This window comes from Ciona robusta, chromosome 12 (genome assembly GCF_009617815.1).
Source record: "Ciona robusta chromosome 12, ASM961781v2".
Classification (NCBI taxonomy): domain Eukaryota; kingdom Metazoa; phylum Chordata; class Ascidiacea; order Phlebobranchia; family Cionidae; genus Ciona; species Ciona robusta.
Genome location: NC_143246.1, coordinates 1,183,358 through 1,203,032, shown reverse-complemented (window position 1 = coordinate 1,203,032; position 19,675 = coordinate 1,183,358). Strand labels below are relative to the sequence as shown.

General features: G+C 34.4%; 1 protein-coding gene across 2 annotated transcripts in view; it reads left to right on the top strand.

The window, feature by feature from the left end:
- Nucleotides 1–19,675, top strand: part of LOC149726260 (extracellular matrix organizing protein FRAS1-like) — a 59,358-nt gene that overhangs the window by 16,420 nt on the left and 23,263 nt on the right. The window contains exons 5-44 of one of the 2 annotated variants that reach the window (XM_089890113.1): nt 261–420; nt 812–895; nt 1,253–1,371; nt 1,886–2,060; nt 2,363–2,496; nt 2,900–3,104; nt 3,513–3,683; nt 3,973–4,113; nt 4,456–4,593; nt 4,934–5,071; nt 5,282–5,422; nt 5,729–5,890; nt 5,971–6,227; nt 6,544–6,703; nt 6,916–7,071; nt 7,382–7,522; nt 7,963–8,070; nt 8,440–8,598; nt 8,954–9,036; nt 9,336–9,503; nt 9,731–9,939; nt 10,243–10,396; nt 10,766–10,912; nt 11,184–11,341; nt 11,737–11,935; nt 12,165–12,385; nt 12,622–12,783; nt 13,465–13,780; nt 14,138–14,248; nt 14,688–14,822; nt 14,962–15,074; nt 15,578–15,740; nt 15,972–16,107; nt 16,312–16,493; nt 16,878–17,100; nt 17,402–17,466; nt 17,890–18,018; nt 18,556–18,694; nt 18,987–19,166; nt 19,412–19,555. In XM_089890113.1, coding sequence (XP_089746239.1) covers nt 261–420; nt 812–895; nt 1,253–1,371; nt 1,886–2,060; nt 2,363–2,496; nt 2,900–3,104; nt 3,513–3,683; nt 3,973–4,113; nt 4,456–4,593; nt 4,934–5,071; nt 5,282–5,422; nt 5,729–5,890; nt 5,971–6,227; nt 6,544–6,703; nt 6,916–7,071; nt 7,382–7,522; nt 7,963–8,070; nt 8,440–8,598; nt 8,954–9,036; nt 9,336–9,503; nt 9,731–9,939; nt 10,243–10,396; nt 10,766–10,912; nt 11,184–11,341; nt 11,737–11,935; nt 12,165–12,385; nt 12,622–12,783; nt 13,465–13,780; nt 14,138–14,248; nt 14,688–14,822; nt 14,962–15,074; nt 15,578–15,740; nt 15,972–16,107; nt 16,312–16,493; nt 16,878–17,100; nt 17,402–17,466; nt 17,890–18,018; nt 18,556–18,694; nt 18,987–19,166; nt 19,412–19,555 — 6,286 coding nt within the window. Of the gene's footprint in view, nt 1–260; nt 421–811; nt 896–1,252; nt 1,372–1,885; nt 2,061–2,362; nt 2,497–2,899; nt 3,105–3,512; nt 3,684–3,972; nt 4,114–4,455; nt 4,594–4,933; nt 5,072–5,281; nt 5,423–5,728; nt 5,891–5,970; nt 6,228–6,543; nt 6,704–6,915; nt 7,072–7,381; nt 7,523–7,962; nt 8,071–8,439; nt 8,599–8,953; nt 9,037–9,335; nt 9,504–9,730; nt 9,940–10,242; nt 10,397–10,765; nt 10,913–11,183; nt 11,342–11,736; nt 11,936–12,164; nt 12,386–12,621; nt 12,817–13,464; nt 13,781–14,137; nt 14,249–14,687; nt 14,823–14,961; nt 15,075–15,577; nt 15,741–15,971; nt 16,108–16,311; nt 16,494–16,877; nt 17,101–17,401; nt 17,467–17,889; nt 18,019–18,555; nt 18,695–18,986; nt 19,167–19,411; nt 19,556–19,675 lie in introns of both variants that reach the window. The other variant, XM_089890112.1, reaches the window with a different exon arrangement.

Here is a 19,675-nt window from a genome sequence, read left to right as displayed (position 1 = left end):
TTCATTCATAAAAGTGATATTAGTTCAATATGAAGATCTGAGTGTAATGTCATTTTTTCCTTGAAAAAGTGTTCAATAGAATCAATATCACTCTATGCTAATCTTAGTCATAAAATTTTATGGAATAATTTTAAAACTTTGATTGGGAATATGACGTGTCTGACTGTGTTTTGTAATAGAACATGTTCGCTGTAAATGATTTCAACTTTATATTATTTTAAGTTTTAAAAGTTGTTTAAACAGTGCTGTTTCCACCACAGCACAACACACAGTGGAAGGGACCTAATTGTACAGAATGTAGATGTCTTGATGGCGCTACTATGTGCACAAAGACACGTTGCACAGTTGTGCCTTGTGGTTACGGGCAAGTGCTGAAACATCTGCCTGGTGAATGCTGCAGGAAATGTGTCAGCATTGAAGGTGGGGTTGGGATATTTAAGTGACGACGTGTACTTGTCATCTGGTTGGTGTCTTGTATTCAGATTTGGTGGAGTGGATTACAACTCCTTTGCCCACACACCACTGCTGCTAGAATAATATATTTGTCTGAAACATCTCAAAGCAAAGTGATGCTAACATTACATTGTGTTTAATTGATTTGTGTAACTTTTATATGCTAAAGTTAAGTTTATAAAACTTTATATACTTCCCTTACTAAAGAGTCTTATGCTGTTGTTTTTTACAAAACATTCAACGCAAACATTTGCTATTGTTCAGATACAATTTTTACAATATGTTACGACTTACTGCAAAAAGTGAATTAAGGTTCAAAATATTTTTCTTGATAATCAAATGACTTAATGTGCTGCAGAATCGTGTCATTTTGAAGGGAAGGTTTACAGAGATGATGTCTCTTGGTCAATATCGAAATGTGAAAGAGCTTATTGCTCTGAAGGTATTTAACATATAGCCTAGTGTATATTTTAATTTTGGTCAATTATACGTGCGTTATAAGATTGTCAACAATATTTCATTCATTGAATATTATTATTTCAGTGTGCTTAATTATGGGCCATTCATAAGTGTCTTTATGTCATATCTGAACAGTTACGAATGCCTTATATATCTAATTTGACGTTACATTTATAACAGTTTCATTTGGTTTATCTTAATATTTTACTACCTTATCATGCAGTTATTTTATTTATATTTAATTTTTCCACAATAAAGTCGTTGTTTTTAAGCTATTTGTATTTCTACAGTATTTAACTCTAGTGAAAGTAATCCAACATATTCTTTTTTATTTGTTTAGGTGAAGTGATACGTTACATAGCAGATTGTGATCCAATAATATGTGGAGGGGGTGAAACAGCCGTTGTATTACAGGGTGATTGTTGTCCAACCTGTGTTGGAAGGTCGTGTATTTTTGAGGTCAGTTTGTGATGTCCAGTTATATTCTATTGTTAAACGTAATTTGTTTGTTTTTTTTTGTGGCGAGCAATGATAGTCGTTATAACACGGATGTTCTGTTTTATACACCTTGTGCCTGCTTACATACATGGGAACTTTGGTTAGAGGTTGCTGGGTTCAGGACTTGGTAAAGTAACCTTCGGTTACAAGGCTAATCACATTATCTAGAACAGGGGTTTAAAAATATTGATCATTTTCTTACGTGTTTCGACAAAAAACTTTATCCATACACCTTTGGGTCTCAAAACAATTTGGGTCCCACTTGTTGGAGCGTTTCTATTTGAACTATATCTGTGTCCACATGTCTTACATTTAAATCAGTGCTATATTCATAACATGTTGTAAGCATTTGTTACAATGATTACTCTGTAATATGAATCATAACTGCACAAACGTTATTGAATTAGATATCGGTTCATTATATTTTAATTATCGTAACTCTATAAGCTGAGTAATTCCACCTTTGTATATTCAGAGCCAGGAGTATTCCTCTGGGCAACAGTTTAGAATAGACGCATGTCGACAATGTGTTTGTAACGCTGGTGAGGTTACTTGTCGGCAGCAACAATGTGATGAAGCATCATGTCCACAAGGTCAACGAAAGGTCACCAGGGAAGGCAGTTGTTGTCCAGAATGTGTCTCAATTCAAGGTAATTATGTTGGAAGTAATTGTTTTATTAATTCGTTTGATTTATTCCTTATTTGTAAATCCTTTTAACCGCTGAAAACATTAAACAGCCATTAAGAGAATAATAGCATGAAACACATAATATATGTGGGTAATTCAGTTATTGTTTATTATAGCCTACATTTTAATACTTTATCTTACTGCTTTATGCTTTTATTAAATCACATTTACAAGTGTCAATCTTACATTATTTATTTATTCTAAAGTTTGTTCAATTTATGATGTCATACAACAAAGTGTCTTAATGTTTATGATGTCATACAGACCATTGTGACTACCACGGTGAACGTTTTTATGATGGAGATTTACGTAATGTATCATCGTGTGAAGTTGCATTTTGTACGCGAGGAAACTTGCGATCGCTTCCCTTACAATGCTCCCCCATCTCATGTCAATGGGTAAGTTCAACTAATGATTTGTTTACTTATATTTAGTTATATTTGGAAATTTAGTAATTATACTTGTTTTTTTAATTTTTATACATTTGTATTTTGTAAGTTTAACGTAGTATTAATAAAAAGTAAAAGTGTTTTATTTCTCCATTGAGGTTCCCATTTACTTTTAAATATACAAGTTTAAAAACTTTAACCAAAGTTAATATTTTTTGATAGAAATTTACTTAAACTTTACTTAAAGAGACTTGTTTGCAGTTGTGTATATGGTAACTTGCAAGCAGGCACTAGGTGTATCAATTGTGCATTCATGATCCATATCATAACGATTGTTGTTGCCTCACCAAACAGGAAAAACAGGAAACTCACCAAACAGGAAAACTTTTTTATTTAAATGTTTCTTCTCCAGAATGAGAGACTTGTCCATACATCATGTTGTCCTGAATGCGTCCCTGTACCCCCTGTATGCAACCACGACGGTGTGAACTATAGAGATGGAGATGTATGGAGAGTTGGGAAGTGTACCAGATGTGAATGCAACCGAGGTGTTACTCAATGTTTCGAAGCAAGCTGTCCAACTTGCCCAACTAACAGTGTACCTGTATTGTTACCTGGTAAGTGATAATGATTTTTGCAGCAAACTAATCAAAGACGCGATGTCATATTTATCAATTTTGTTACTAAGTAAATCGTAATGGGTTTTACATAATAATAAATAAAGTGTGAAGTCATAATGATGTGCTGTTGTTGCTCATAGATCCTGCATGGTGTGTTTATAATATCATGAATATTACATGCGCTTTTGGTGCATAGTACGGCTACCACCTGTCTCTTGCTTAAAATATATCACACAACTTTTTTCCCGTTTAAAAAAATAATACCTTAATAATTGTAAATAGTGTTTTTAGCTTTGCTAAAACTTAATATGCATTATGTGAACATACTTTTATGTTTTATTTCTGAATAGCTAAATTATGGTCTCTTTATCGAAGTTTAAAGCTTACTAATTACCTGAAACCCAGGTGAATGTTGCCCCGATTGCCAACCAATAACGTGCCACAGTGATTGTTCAACTTGTGATGCACCAGGGTACGCGCATTGCACGTCGTGCCCCTCGGCGCGTTTGCTTCAAGATGGGAAATGTGTCAGGAAATGTCAGAATGGTTTCTACCAAGATGGAAGGCTTTGTAAACGTGAGTAATATTATGATTAGGGGAGTTAACAAAATTATATAGAATTTCTAGTTGTTGTTTATTTTTAAATTGATTTTTCTTAGATTTCCGGTTTTATGGTCAGTTTATATTTGATGTTTTTCCCAAAAAATTGTGGTTAGATTTTATTTTGATGCCGCTCATTGAAAACTGAATTAATGTCTTGATATTTTTTTTAAACAAAAATATGGCAGAATTGCCTAATTGAGTAAACTAATTAAAATCTATCAAATATCAAGAAAAAATTAAAAATATTTTTTTAAATTTTTAGGGTGTCACACATCATGCTCAACATGCACGGCCAGCACACAGGCATCGTGCACAAGTTGCACGCAAGGTTCATTGCTTCAAGATGGTGTGTGTGTACGAGCATGTGATGTTGGGTTTTATAGATCCAAATCTACATGCACTGGTAAGCTGCTATTTGGTTGTGTGTTGTAATTAGGTTTTAAGGTTTATCGCCGCTGGTTTCATAAATTTTCTATCAAATCTTATGGCTATAAATTTGTATGCTTTCCTAAGTAAAAAGTTAGGGTTCTGGTATTGTAAATTTGTAAGTATCATCAACTGGGATGACTCGTACTTATTCCCCAAAGCAATGACCCACAAAGTTACATACTGTGTAAATCGGATGCAGACACGAGTTGCATAAAAAAGAACACCGTGTTATAAGAACCATCGTTGCTAAACACGCAAGGATAAATAAGATACATTCAATCCTAACATAGCATCATCATATTTATTCACTCTGTAGCGTGCCCAAGTAACTGCAGTAGCTGCACCAACGCAACGTCATGCACACAATGTATCGATCGTACAAAACTTCCACAAGGGGGAGTATGTGTGCAAACATGTTCCGATGGATTCTTCTTCTCCAACCTCACCTGTCAACGTGAGTTAAATATTTTATAAACTTTTTTTATAAAGAATAAGTTGTATATGTGTCCTTGGGCAAGACACTGAACAACACTTGCTCTAAGCCAGTGCTTTCATACAACTTTTCTAAGTTATCAGTTCTAGCCTATACTACACATATCAGTCCTAATTGGAAGTTTTTTTTAAAAGTATTTTTTTAAATGTCAATGTTTTTGGTATTTCATTAGGAGGTTTTAGGGATTTAATCAACTAAGAGGTATTGAATATTGTGTGTCACCTTTGGTTGTTTTTGTATTTATTATTTATTGTATTTCACATAAAATAAATTAGCTTCACACCATAATGTTAAATTTCAGGTTGCCACCCCTCATGTGCGACTTGCTATACTAATACATCATGTTTGACGTGCCCACCATCAAAACTACTTGAAAATAAGTTATGTGTGTCGCAATGCAACGATGGGTACTTTCAATTGTCAATCACCAGATGCGCAAGTAAGTTAATGTTAAAATAAATGTGTTGCCAAAACAGTTTATTTTCAAAAGTTGATCGTATTTAATTTTAAATGCTGACAACCAATTTTAGTTAATTTTTTTTGCAATTTCAGATTTTTTGATTATGTTACAATTTTTGTTGGTTATTTTGTAAATTAAAAAAACTTTTTCTTATGAATTCTTAAATTTACCAACCACCAACCATACCAGGTTGCCACCCATCTTGCCTCACATGCAGAGGGTCGACCTCATCAAGTTGTTCTTCCTGCAAACATGGGACGTATCTTCACCAAGGGAAGTGTGTGGATCGATGTCCAGGGAGATATTATGTTAAACATGGAAGATGTAGAGGTTAGTACACGAGTGTCAAGTCACCATAGCTTGGTGTAGCCTCCCAGTATCTGGTCTGACAGGCTGCGTGGTTCCCAAGTTCTATCTATTGGTATATAACTGGTTGTCTTAATTGAAAGCCGTGCATTTAAAAAATTCCAACATACAATTACACACATATATATGCTAACTTGTGGGCAGTGTATGAAACAGAAAACTCATAACAACTGTTGTTTCTTTAAAGAATCGAATTTTATTCGAAAAATGGGCAATACACCTTAGAAAATGTAAATTTCAAATTAATCCCAACGTTTATTGTATTTACAGAATGTCACTCAAGCTGTCGATCATGTGTTGGTGGTTCAGCCAATCACTGCACAGTATGTTCAACCCAAAGTGATGTCATAGAGACCATTCGTGACAGGGACAATGGTGTTTGTGTGTCACAATGCGAAGAAGGAAGATATTTAGATGGAAACTTGTGTAAACGTAAAAATAATAGAATTACCAAAGCTTTTAGTTTTCCTTTTGGAATAATGAGGCAAAATTGTAAATATTTTCATTTTCAGCCTGCCATGATAGTTGTTCCAGTTGTGTGAATGGAACTGAATGCAAGTCATGCAAACGTGGAACCGATGTATTGGTAATCATGGAAAACAAACAAAAGCAATGTGTGTCTCAATCTGAATGCAGAAGTATGGGATTCAGAGTGGATTCTTTGTTATGTCATAATGGAACAAGTACGCTGTCACATTGTGATGTCATAGAAAGAAAGTTAATGAATGGAAGATGTGTAAAAAGTTGCTCAACTGGATTTTATGAAAAAGTAAGATGTCAAATTCTAATTTTGAGTGAACAGCTGTCATAACATTAAACCTATTTTCTGATGCTCTTCTTTATTATTTTTCTCTAAACCAGAACATTAACTTTTTACCAACTAACTTACAGTGAGTAAATTTTGTTTTAGTTGTGTGTCTTTTTTCAAAAATACCCTTTTTACACTTGGTGTATAGTAATATAGGTATTTTTCCATTTTCTTTATATCCTCACTACTACAGAACAAAAACTATTTTTTTTTTAATAACACTGCACCAGAAGTACATTTGTAAAAATTGATTCAAAACTTCCTAATTACTTTACAGACTTTACAAAGTGGGTCAATTTGCTTGGCTTGTGGTGATGGATGTGACAGCTGTCAATCAATCAATCATTGTGGCAGTTGTCAACAAGGGATGTATCTATTCCCTTTATCTAACACTTGTGTGGCTGATTGTGGAATTGGACGTTACCAGTCAAGTGAAGGTAGGATATGTTCTGTGAGCATGAAATGTATTAACCACGCTTTATTAGTCTGTTAATAAACTAATGATTTCATTTTAGGCGAAATATATTTCTTTAACAGAATACTATTCCTTGAACTTACACACATTTTTACGATTTATCTTGACTGTTTTTTCGTTAGAAAAACTCTCTGAACATTTGTAGTGGACTAATACATTCTGTTCACACACCAGGTACTTGTGAGTTGTGCCCACCTTCATGTCTAACTTGCACCTTGTCTACATTTTCATCCCAACCAACATGCACATCATGTAAAGATGCAGATCTTGTCCTACAGTCTGGTCAGTGCGTTGCGTTCTGTATTCAACAACATTACACGGATGAAAAACGTGAGTTTAATCTATTCTTCTTCCACTACAATTCATAGTTTGGATCTTTTACACCGCTGTGGTAGTTAAGGTGCTTGCCTTCAGACCATGGGACACCAAGTTCCAGGATCGATGTGGCCACCATTGTGATAATGTGTCTATTTTGAAAAAAACACTTAATGACCATGTCCAAACCCAGTAGCCACTAATGGGTTGTACAAATTGTCAGCTATACCCAACACATACATGTACGAAAAAACTGTGTTATAACTACTGTCGTAAACCAACCACACAAAGTTACATTTATTCATTTAACTATTTATTCCTCTAGTTGGCATTCATGGGACTCCTGTGTGCCGCGAATGTGACTTCAGTTGCACAAGATGTTCGGGTCCAAGTCCCCACCATTGTTTACAATGCCCTCCTGATTATCTGCTGTATAACGGAACGTGCTTGGACCGTTGTTTACCAGGTATTTATGATCCTTAACATTATTACTACTGTATTATAATTGCTTGCTTGTTGGGGTCTGTTTGATAAATTTGTTTTGGTAATATAATAAAATGAAACATCATTTGGTTTTCAAGCTTGATCTCAAAGTTTGGTATTCAAGTATTACCAAAGCAAAGACTTCTTTCATGCTATACTAGGTGGTAATCAGCCAACTGTGGCCTTAACACATTGTCCCATCCTATATATTTTCCAGCAGTGGAATGTAGTTTCAGAATGTGAATAAATACTTTCGGTTTAAAGAATGTGGAATGCCGTTCTGTCAATTGTGATACACATTAATATGAGCAAAATTAATTATTTTAGTTTCTCAATTTGCACAATTGTGTAAGATTCAGTAGAAAAATCTAATCCTCATTTCCAAAACTAAAAATACGTTGTGTTTATATTATATTTGTTTAGGTACTTTCCTGGCAAGAGATAGTTGTTGGCCATGCAACGATGAAAATTGCCTCTATTGTGCAAATCAGGTCAGCTGCTCACATTGCCGCAAACCATTCGTGTTATATGGTGAGTGTTTGATAATTTTAAGAAAAAGAGTTTATTATTACAACATAGTCACTGGCTGGTGTTCAGTATTACTATAATAACATTTATTGTCATTGTAAGAAAAGTTTTGTTTGACAAACACTTCAATTTTTTGTAGATTGTTGTTAAAATAAAACAGTATGACACCTTTTATCTTTAATGCATTTCAAGTTGAAGATATAGTATCCTCAGAATATGCATTTGGAATAACATCATAAATTTAACCAAAGCATGATCCTAATTTAATATATGGATGACGAAGCCGTAAAACATAGGTAGCCTAAATGAGGTTTATCTAATACGAGGATGTGTTGTAACATTCAACACTGACAGGTTACATTTACTTTACAGATGGTTATTGCAGACCTTCATGTCCACGTGGAACCCCTGCACGTGATGGGGCATGTATAAGGTGTTCACGTAATTGTATGCGATGCCAAACTTCTGATACATGTGATCAGTGTGACCAATCTACATACCTCATGCCACAGTTGGATACTCATGGCGCAGGTTGGTTGTTTCTGATTTGTTTATATATTGACAGTGAGCATGAGGTGTATGAATACACCATGTGTGTCTGGTGTATAAGAAGACATCCGTCTTATAACACGACAGCGAGCATGAGGTGTATGAATACACCATGTGTGTCTGGTGTATAGGAAGACACCATGTTATAACTCGACAGTGAGCATGAGTTGTATGAATACACCGTGTGTGTCTGGTGTATAAGAAGACACCCATGTTATAACTCGACAGTGAGCATGAGGTGTCTGAATACACCATGTATGTCTGGTGTATAAGAAGACACCCTTGTTATACTATTTTACATTCTTAACAACTAGGATACATATATTTACTTATACAGCCGGAAGACAAAGAAGGAATGAAATTTGTGTAAAAAGCTGTGGGCGTGGATACTTTGGCAACAAACACACAAGAATATGTGAGGTAAGAATGGGTGGGTTACTTACCCAACTGAGATTTAAACCTGGGGTCAACACCTATCTGTTACAGTAAAATAAATTAGAAAAAGGCATATTTATATTCATATATAAATACGTATAATAAATATTTTCTTTATTACTAGTACCTTTATTTGCTCTCAGTAAAAATAGAAAACTAGCAGTACAGGTTTTGATTGAATTGCCAGATACCTAAGTTACAACGTAAAGTTTCAAACACAATAGTGTATTTATGTAACCAATATTTTCACAAAAGAACTTAAAAATTTAAAATGCTTTATCCAGGTGAACAGAGATCATCCTGTGATTAACATTCAAGGTCAGTTATTGGTTGGCATTGGATCCCGTGCACCAATTAACATGATTCAAGTTCATGACCGTGATACTGATCCTGCTCACGTGAATATTGAGATCATGATGCTGCCAGCTAATGGAAGGATAGAACTTGATGGGGTGAGTGGTTTATTTGTGAAAAATGGAAATTGAATAGTTTTATTAGGTGTAAAAAATAACTTAAATATACACACCTTTGAAAAATATTTTCTGCATTACTTAACCTTAAATCCATGTGAGTTGTTTAGTGTTATAATACAAATCATATTATGATGTTAGTTTAATTCGTATTATAATGTCATTCAAATTTGTGTTATGATGTCATTTTAATGGTGAACAACTTCTAGAACCCGGTTTCTGTTGGCGACAACTTACCCTACCACAAGGTGGAGCAAGGTGCGATGTGGTTCGTCCACGACACTGCTCAAGAGCGCCACGGTGTGGCCACTTTTCGAGCAAACGATCGTCAACTTGTATCGGACGAGGCTTCACTTGAGGTCGCTGTTGTGTCAAAAATTGCACCGGTTGTCACCAAAGTTGAAACGCTGGTTGTCAGGTTAGTTTTGTAATGTTCTGTTTGTACACTACACTATGTTTTACGATGTTCATATGCTTGGTAAATAAAGGGCATAAACATATTACACTTTTGGCAATGATCAGGTTTTTTAAAATTAACTGTAATATGTTTTACAGCTTGTATTTGCGAATATGGTATCTGTGTTCAATTTTGATTTGACGATTTTATTTTTGTCGATATTTTATATAATCATTACGATTTAAAGACATTGGACATGCTTATAAAAAATCTTTTTGTGTTGCAAAGTAATGTCATTTATCTTTATCATTTCTTTCCCCGCAGCGTTGGACAATCCTCCAAGATTACCCCAACATCGTGTTTTGATGTAAGAGATGACGATAATGCTGATGATGTCACAATAAGCATTATCGACTCACCCAAATATGGACATTTAAGTAAACTTCCTAATTATGATGTAACAATCACAAGTTTCAAGGTAGTAATTTGCATTAAAATATGATATTATTTACAAGTAGTTTTTATATAAACTGTGTTTTTTTGATTATTTAAAAAGGCATCTTGTCTTGTAATAACAAGTAATATTCAACCACTTCAAGGTGTATTTGTGTCTGTATGTTTTATATATGAAGTGAAAATACAAATAAGTACCTTTCTTCTACTGTTACTGTCTAAAAAAATAGCCTTCTCCACCAATTATTTGTTGCTTATTATCCTCTCTGCTGATCTAATCAATGATGTTATGAACTTGTCGTATTCAGTTGGTGTTATGAACTTTACTGTCGCATTCAAAAGGATGAACCTAGTTTTATGTTATATTTATGTCTTCACAAATATTTATCTCTAGATTCCCGATCTCCATAGAGGAGTAATCATCTTCACTGCTCAGAGCAATCTCACTACTGCCAACATCACTCATGATAAGATCACATTACAAATCAATGATGGTTATTACATCATCAATCAAGTCATTGATGTCAACATAATGTCAAGTGTGAGTTATATATATTTCAATTCAGAATCTATTTTAGTTTATTGCCGGAATCATTGTATTATAATAATGGTGTTTTGCTTGTTTTTTATTACAAATTAAGATTTAATTTTTTTTACCAAAGCTTTGTGTTGTTGACCATTTATTTTTTATACAAGCAGTTCAAGATTTTATGTTAGCTTAATCAGGGTAATACAGGAATGTTATTACAACCCAATGTACCGCACTATGTTTGTTTATTAATATACCAAACCTAACATTAACTTTATTTCAGGATGAGTTGAACCCGATGTTGGTAACGAACACCGGCACACGAGTACGCACAGGTGGTATGACACGTATAACCAACCAACAGTTACAAACTGTGGCTCTTGATGTTAAAGATAAATCAAAGATTGTTTACATTATTGAACCTGGGAAACATACTAATCGGTAAGTAGTATATTGTTTCTAAGATGGGGTATAGAAATATGCTGCTTTTATGCTAATTGCTAAAATATATATGCTATGTCTATGGTAAGACAAATATATTTTCTTTTTATGAGTTTAAAATATAACATTTCTACTTTAAACCTTTAGCAATTTTTTGGGGGTTAAGCTGAAGTTTTTTATTCAAAACTTTACAATAAATATATTTAACATATGTGGTATATTTTGTTACAATTAACCCAACTCATCTTATGTTGTTGTAGCTGTTATTTTATTACACAGCTTTCCTATTTTATGTTGGCCCAATACAATAAACATTATCACATTACACTACAACTCGTCACATTAAACTCGGTGCAAGTTGTTTCTTGTTTAACTTTACTGCAATTATTTCTCAGATCCGGTGAATTAATAATGATGATACCAACTTTATCCGATGCCCCGGTCAACTACAGATGGATTCGTGACACAGAGGGTCACTTCAGGTCACCCCCAATCACCCGCTTCACCCAACATGATATTGATACTGGTAGGGTGTGGTATCAAGACTATGGTGGCAATTATCAAAGGAATCGTCCACAAGCCCTTGATTTTGAGGTGAGAAGGTTTTAGCGACTGCCACATATTGTTCATCAAGTTCAACCAACAAAAGACATGTCTGCTTATCCACACACTGCAATAGCTTCAGCAACTCCAACCATGGATAAGTCACTCAAGCCAATTACCTCTTTAAAAAAGCCATTTTTTATTGTTTTCTTCAGTTATTCAATATACTCTCAGTACATACTCATCTACAGCAAATTAATTCTTTAATCCTTTAACCCAGGTCTTTAATGAAAATCGTCACCCAGCAGCCCCCATTACTAACACAAGGTTCCAAGTGACAAGGATAAGACCCAACATTGAATCTCCTCACTTGGCACGAGGAGTTACATCCCCTCCCCAGATGTCGGCTAACGATGGTCGTATTACTGTCCTACATAGTGGTTACCTGCATTACACCGATGATGATACTTCAGATAGGAATATTCTGTACAACATTACAAGGTACGTGTTTGATTACTTAGTGAAATGCTGAAAAACTATGCATTCAAGTACTTTGCTGATAAAATTTTTCTGCTGGTACACTTATGATCTCTTGTTCAGGTTGTTTGTTACAATGACTGCAATTTCTCAGCCCGGATAACTAAGCATCATATTAGTTTACGGTTTATCAGCCACAGTTTTTGTTTGATTCCACCAGAATATTTTACCAGCATCTTTTTTTAATCACACACTTACAGGTCTCTCCCATCCTCGTTTGGAACAATCGAGCACGCGGACCATCCTTACGTTCCAATCACCCTGTTCAGTCAATCCGACATCGACTCCAACAAGATCATGTATCGGCCCCCACTGGGTGGGGTTCGATCAGTGGAGCACAACACGGTTGACCGCACACATAAGTACGGACGCTACCATGCACTAACTGCTCCTAGGTAACCAATACTAATCAAAACTAATCAATTTAATCAACAATATTGAAGTTCAAGATTCAAGTCCCACCCTTGGTAGATGAATGTTAGTTAATAATGAGGTCTCACCAGTATAATGAACACTACCATGGCATAGTGGTTAACAGTCCTGCCTCTAACTCTGAGGTTACGGGTTCAAGGCTCGTCGCCGCCACCATTGTTGGTGTATATGTCCATGGACAAGACATTTAACAGCAATACAGTATTTAGGGTAAAGTCTTAATTACAAGTCTTGATAAATGTTAATTAATAATATTGGGTGTTATGCCATAATTAATGCATGAGAATGATAATTGTCTTGTAATAATTAAGCTGGAATGAATTAATGGTGAAAGTATTTAATTTATTGCATAAAGCTGCATCTATTGTTTCCTAACAAACAAAAACAAAGCTGTTGAATTGACTGAAATTTTGTATCGTTTTCAATTTTATTGGTTGTAAAAAACATTAAGATTCAGATTTTTTTCTTGGCCTTTTGTCTACTTTTTAAACAAGATTTTTTTTTCAAACCTTATATAAAAAATAATCAAATGCTTTATAACTTATGTTTATAAGCATGATAACCAAGCGGAATCTAGACAAAAAGCTACAACTTTTACCTTTTTTGTTTAGTGGGATGGGCTCCCCACGTGTTGACTTTGAGTTTACTGTGAGCGATGGAATGCACATCCTACCCCCTGTCAACTTTACCATTCGCTTAACATCTGGCACCACTGCCCCGCCCACTTTTTCCAACCAATACCCAACTCTTGATGTAGTGGAAGGAGGCGTGGCAGCTATTGGAGAGCAGCAACTGTCGGTCAATGATCCAGATACTTTGCCACAAGATCTTATTTTCACACTGGTTAAACTTCCGCGCCATGGTACTGTGATTAGAAACGACTTTGGGACAGAAGTCCGTGAAGGAGACACTTTTTCTTCATTTGATGTAAGTCTTGGTTCCTTTATTGGGAAAAAAACATTACTTTTCTATGTGGAGCCTAAATATCGATCATAAATTAATAGGGCTGCTGTTTTCGTAACTATATTTCACATACCTTTTTGTAAACATCCAAAAAATAACCTAGTTTTACAACAACAGTCTAACGGCTTTGTAAACCACTGTAGTGACGATTAAACCAAGTTAAATGCCGACCTGTTTTGGGTAGTTTTTACAGGTTAAAACCATTGCCTTTCACACATTTTCAGCATAAACAAAAGCTATCAACTGGAGTGTGTCCAAAATCTATTTTTATAAATGTGTTTAAAATCATTTTTTTATAAATTAAGTATTATTTTACTTCAGGTTGAATATAATAACTTGCATTATATACACAATGGAGATGGTTACTCAGACACAGACCAACTACAAGTTAGTGTAACGGATGTTACGCACACCATCACCAAAGTTATTCAGGTATTCACCTTTAAATAAGTTTGTATTGTGAAGTTTAAACAACACTTTTTATATATTGAGTTTGTTAAGTATTATAAAAAAAATAAATTTTTATCATTTCAATATAGTTTTAAGGTTTTGTCGGTGTTTACAGATAATTTTAGTATACAAATAAATGTAATTTACTTATCATCAGATAGCATAGTGTGCCAATAACAGTGATTTTAACACAGGTGCTCTGTTTCATACACCTCATACCGGCTTAGGGTTACCATGCATGTAACTTTGTGGGTGGTTGTTCTTTTTTTGATATTTTTTAAAGAATGACTAACAATTACAGTCTATGAGTGACAACTGAGTTAAAGTAATTCTACTAAGTGTGTTGCACCTCATACTTATTTCAATACTACTTATTTCCAAAGTAATACTACTTATTTCACAAGTATCAATTTATCTACAGATCTCAATCTTACGTAGTATGGGCCCAACCATGGACACATATTGTGAGTTGACCCTCGTTGTATCAGAAACAAGTGAAGTAACTTTATCAAGGGAGAACCTTGCTTATGTTGAACAAGGAACTCCTGAAAACCAGGTCAGTGTTAAACTACATTGACAGCTTAACTAATTAGAATTTAGATGTTGTAATAGTCAGCAACCAAGTTTGTCAATTTTCCCCGCTGTAGTAAAAATTTCCTTACTTAAAACACATTTACAACATGTTTATTAATTAGATTGTCTACCACGTAGAAGCAACCCCAAGACATGGGTTGTTGTTTAAATCATCAGAAGCTCTCATTCCTGGAGCAACATTTACACAAGAAGATATCACAAGATCAAGGATCAGGTAAGGAAGTGGTAATGTAATATTCCTGCTTGGTGGTTGTCTAGTGTTTAAGAAGACACCCATAGTATAACTTAACAGTAAGGATGAAGTCTATAAATATACCATGTGTGTTTTGTGTATAAGAAGACACCCATGCTGTAACTCAAAAGTTAGCACGAGGTGTATGAATACACCATGTGTGTCTGGTGTATAAGAAGACCCCCACAATATAACTCAACAGTGAGCATGAGGTGTATGAAGACACCATGTGTGTTTGGTGTATAAGAAGACACCCATATTATAACTCAACAGTGAGGATGAAGTTTATAAATACACCATGTGTGTCTTGTGTATAAGAAGGCACATATGTTATAATTTGACAGTGAGCATGAGGTGTATGAAGACACCATGTGTGTCTGGTGTATAGGAAGACACCCATGCTATAACTCAACAGATAGCACGAGGTGTATGAATACACTATGGTTGCATAACACACGCCACCAACCACCATTATATGACATCAGGTACCACAACTCGGGAGAGACAACCACCCAACCACTGACAGACACCTTACATTTTTATGTAACTGGTGCTACTGGTAAACAACTTCTTGACCAAGTGTTAACAATCACCATCACACCAGGTGTTGATCAACCACCTGTGGTGTCTGTGGGAAGCCATCTGATAGTGAGTATTGTGATGTAATAATATAATATTGTGACTTGATGTGTTGGGTTGAGATGAACTGTCAAAACTCTGGGCATGGGAGTGGCAACCATGGATAAGTCACTCAGGTTTCCACCCACGAGGATATAAATGACCAAACCAACCAAAAGTCATATCTGCTTATCCACACACTGCAATAGCTTCAGCAACCACTGCAGACATGTACCATAGTTCTAACACATCCTTACCCAGGTGAATGGCGGTGAAGAGAAGTTGATATCACCAGGCAATATTATGGCTACAGATCCTGACACAGCAAAGCGTGATCTTATAATAAATGTTGTTCAGAAACCTCGTTATGGGAAAATACTCAACACAATAAGTGAAGGTGGGTGTAGGGGTTTACATCGATTGAACATATTAGTTTTGATCATTTGGGATTTATGATAAATTTAAACATAATTCCTATTTTTGAAAATAGATTTTTTACTTTACATCAAGTTTTAATAAATTAACACATGTTTTATTATTATTTTATCAGTTTTTATAATTTTAAAATTATAATTTTTTATTATGAATTCTTTCCCCACAGAGAGATTAATGAGTCACAGCGCAGAGGATGTCTGGTTCACCATGCAAGACATACTGGATGGTGGGATCTATTACAAACCATCAAAACAACGATATTTACGAGCAGTCGAAGATTATTTTACATTCAGAGTCACAGATGGTGAAAATACTTCAAACAAATTTCGCCTCAACATTACTATACAAGTAAATTATATTTTCCTGATATCCTGATAATACTATACAATGCATTAATATGCTGTTACTGCTAGGTAGTATAGCTCAATAAAGCTGTTGTGGTAATTTCGTACTTTGGTCTAGTTAATGTCGTGTTAAAAGTAATTAACAAAATAACCAATTGTAACTAATTTATGTATATAAGTTAGTTACTTGTTACAAGGCAGTTTATGATTAAGTTCTAGTTTATTTTTTATATTAGTTTGGTATGATAGCACCATTTTATATCCTTTGTGTGTAATCTGTTTTTTATGTATTCCTTTTTCGCATTTTATAAAATACAATCGTTTTTAAATTGCTTAATAGTTTTGAATCAGTCACAATGAATAAAAATTTAACATTTCTATGTTTCAGACTGTTGCGAACGAGCAACCGCAAGTTGAAACAAGAACTTTACTTTGCCGGGAGGGACAAGCTGTTGTCATTAATACTGAATCACTGGATGTCAATGACCCCGATACTCCTCGTGACCAAATAACCATCACTATGACATCACAACTGCTACATGGAAAGTTGATAAAATCTCCTGAGAGCTTACCACACAGTGTAGATGGGATGGACTTTAACAATATGGAAGGTGAATTTGGGTTTAGTGATTAAGTTTAATTGGAGGCTGGCTAGTTTGAGGTTTAAAAGCATCGTGGGTGCTGGGGTAATAAGGTATTGGGTCAATGGACAGGACTGAAATTCTAATGTAGAATAGAATCTATATTATTGAGTCCCTATAAACTGCCTGTTGTGGGTATGGGCGTTGCGGTAATGAAGTAAAAGACCTACATCCCAGTTACCTTACCGAAGCCTAACAAAATAGATTCTCTAATACTAAGTCTCTATAAACTGTTCATTTTGCATCAGTTTTAATTATGATGTTATTCTAGATAAAGAAATGTTGGACGACTCAGAATCATTTGAACTTGAAGTTGGTTCAACTTTCACTTATCAAGTATGTTTGTTTTTTTTTCAGTTCTTACTCATTTCTAATTGGATTTTTAGGAATTTTTTTATATGTTAATACTTTAAATTTTAATTTTTGTTGTGGTTTCCAGCTCATTATTTAATAAAATTCTTTTTTAAGTTTGTCTGATTATTATATAATCATATAAGTTTTTAATATAAATATTTTATTCCGATAAACTTTACCTGTCATTAAAACATCAGTTTTCAATAAAATTCTGATACATCTCAATTAGGTCTGAAAAAATTGTATGTTTGTAACATAAAAATCTACAATATTTTAATATGTTATTGTGTTATTACCTTGATAACAGTGACCTAAACAGTACATTGAAACAAGGGTTTTCAGAAGAGCTTAACCGGATCATTATAATAATTGTTTTCTACATAAACATCTTTATTATATTATTAGGATATCTTTGATCGTAAGATTTGTTACGAAAGTTTGTTTGAGGAAGAAGTTTCGAGAAGGAAACGAGATTCATTCCAATTCATGGTTTCTGATGGTAGCAGTAGAAGGAATGGAGAACTCTTTGTTGAGGTGGGAATTTAATTAAAGATGTTTTGTCCAAATAAATTCTTTATTAGAGATTCCATGCACCTACAATTTTCGGGCGAAGACTGTAATAAAAGTTGTCTATTTTGTGCTCGACTTAACAAAACATTTCTTCGCTGGAAATAGGTCGCTTCTATTAAGATAGTTTGAATCATCAAACATAAATAAAAAAGTAGAACAATATAATAAGTTTGTTTTGAGTTAAAGTGTATGTCAATGAATTTCTTAAACAAATGAAGCCATTAAAATTTAGTAGCCTTCTTGTAAAGTCTGTGGTGTAATTAGTTCACTGGCTTCACTCGTAACCTTCATTTTCTTATTGTGTGGCTTTTTATGTGTAGTTGTCTTTTAAAATTCCTTTATCTTCGTATTGTTAATTCACCCTGTCTTCGTTACTGAATTAGAAGAGATAAGTAAAAAATTGTAAAGTAATTATGTTGTTCAGCGTTTGGTTAATAATATTAAATTATTGAACATTCAAGTTTTGTGCTGGCCTTTTATTTATTATTTTTTTCTTACCAGATTGAACCTGAATTGGAGGAAAGCATGGAAAATGATAATTCATTCACTGAAGCTGAGTTCTACATGTTAGATGCTGATGAAGGTCTTGCAGGGAACTCTTATGTAGTGGAAGCCAATGAAGGATTGAGCGTGGAAAAAGGTTAAGTATAAATACAATGTTTAACTTTGGGTGGAGAATGTTGGATATTTAGAAATATTTTTTTTACAGATAGAATTTGATACTAAAGCTTATTAATAGCTACTTATAACATTTGTTCACTATATTAAGGTTTCAATGTATTTTGGCTTTTTTTTCTATTACTATCAATTTGGACAGATCCCTGTAATTGGGGGAGAAATGAATGTTAAGTGTCATTCCCCGGAAACCACATGCCTACAATGGGGCCACCATTATTGGTACAAGCTATACACACTTTCATTCAAATATACAGGTTCTGTGACACCGATAACAAGATCGCAGTTAAGGATAACGTCAAGCAACGAGCAAGTGGTGTCTTATGCTGTGACAAGGGATCCAAATGTTGGAAGGCTTCAACTTATGAAGAGACATCAAGTTACAAATCTAACTGCAGATGGAAACAACCATTTCAATCAAGAAGATATTGATATGGGTGAGCAGCAACAGTCATTATAACACTGGTGTATGGGTTAACATGTCTGGGTTGTAAAGGTTCCACCCAACACACCAGACTTGGATTGTTGAGGGATAAACAATTTCAATCATCTTAAACAAATACTAGGTTCAAATTTAATGTTCGCTGCTGCTACCATAGTGTTCAAATGTCTCTATTTGAGCAAGAAGTGTACAATAATTCATATAAGTAATAAATAATCTTAATGCTATTTATTATTCCAGGTTACCTTCAGTACAATCACTCAGTGTTAGAAGGAGGTGGGGATGTTTTCTTCATGTTTGATGTGGTTGGGGGTTATGTGGATCTTCACTTTAACATCCATATCAACGAGGATACTTCTCCTCCCAGGATCCTTGTTAATAATGGTGAGTTAACCATTAGTTCATGAGGTTGAAGGTTCAAGTCCTTGTGTAGGTGAAGATACCTATAGCAAACTGCTGTACTACAAGGGCTATGTATGGTAACTCATAAATGAGCATAAGGTG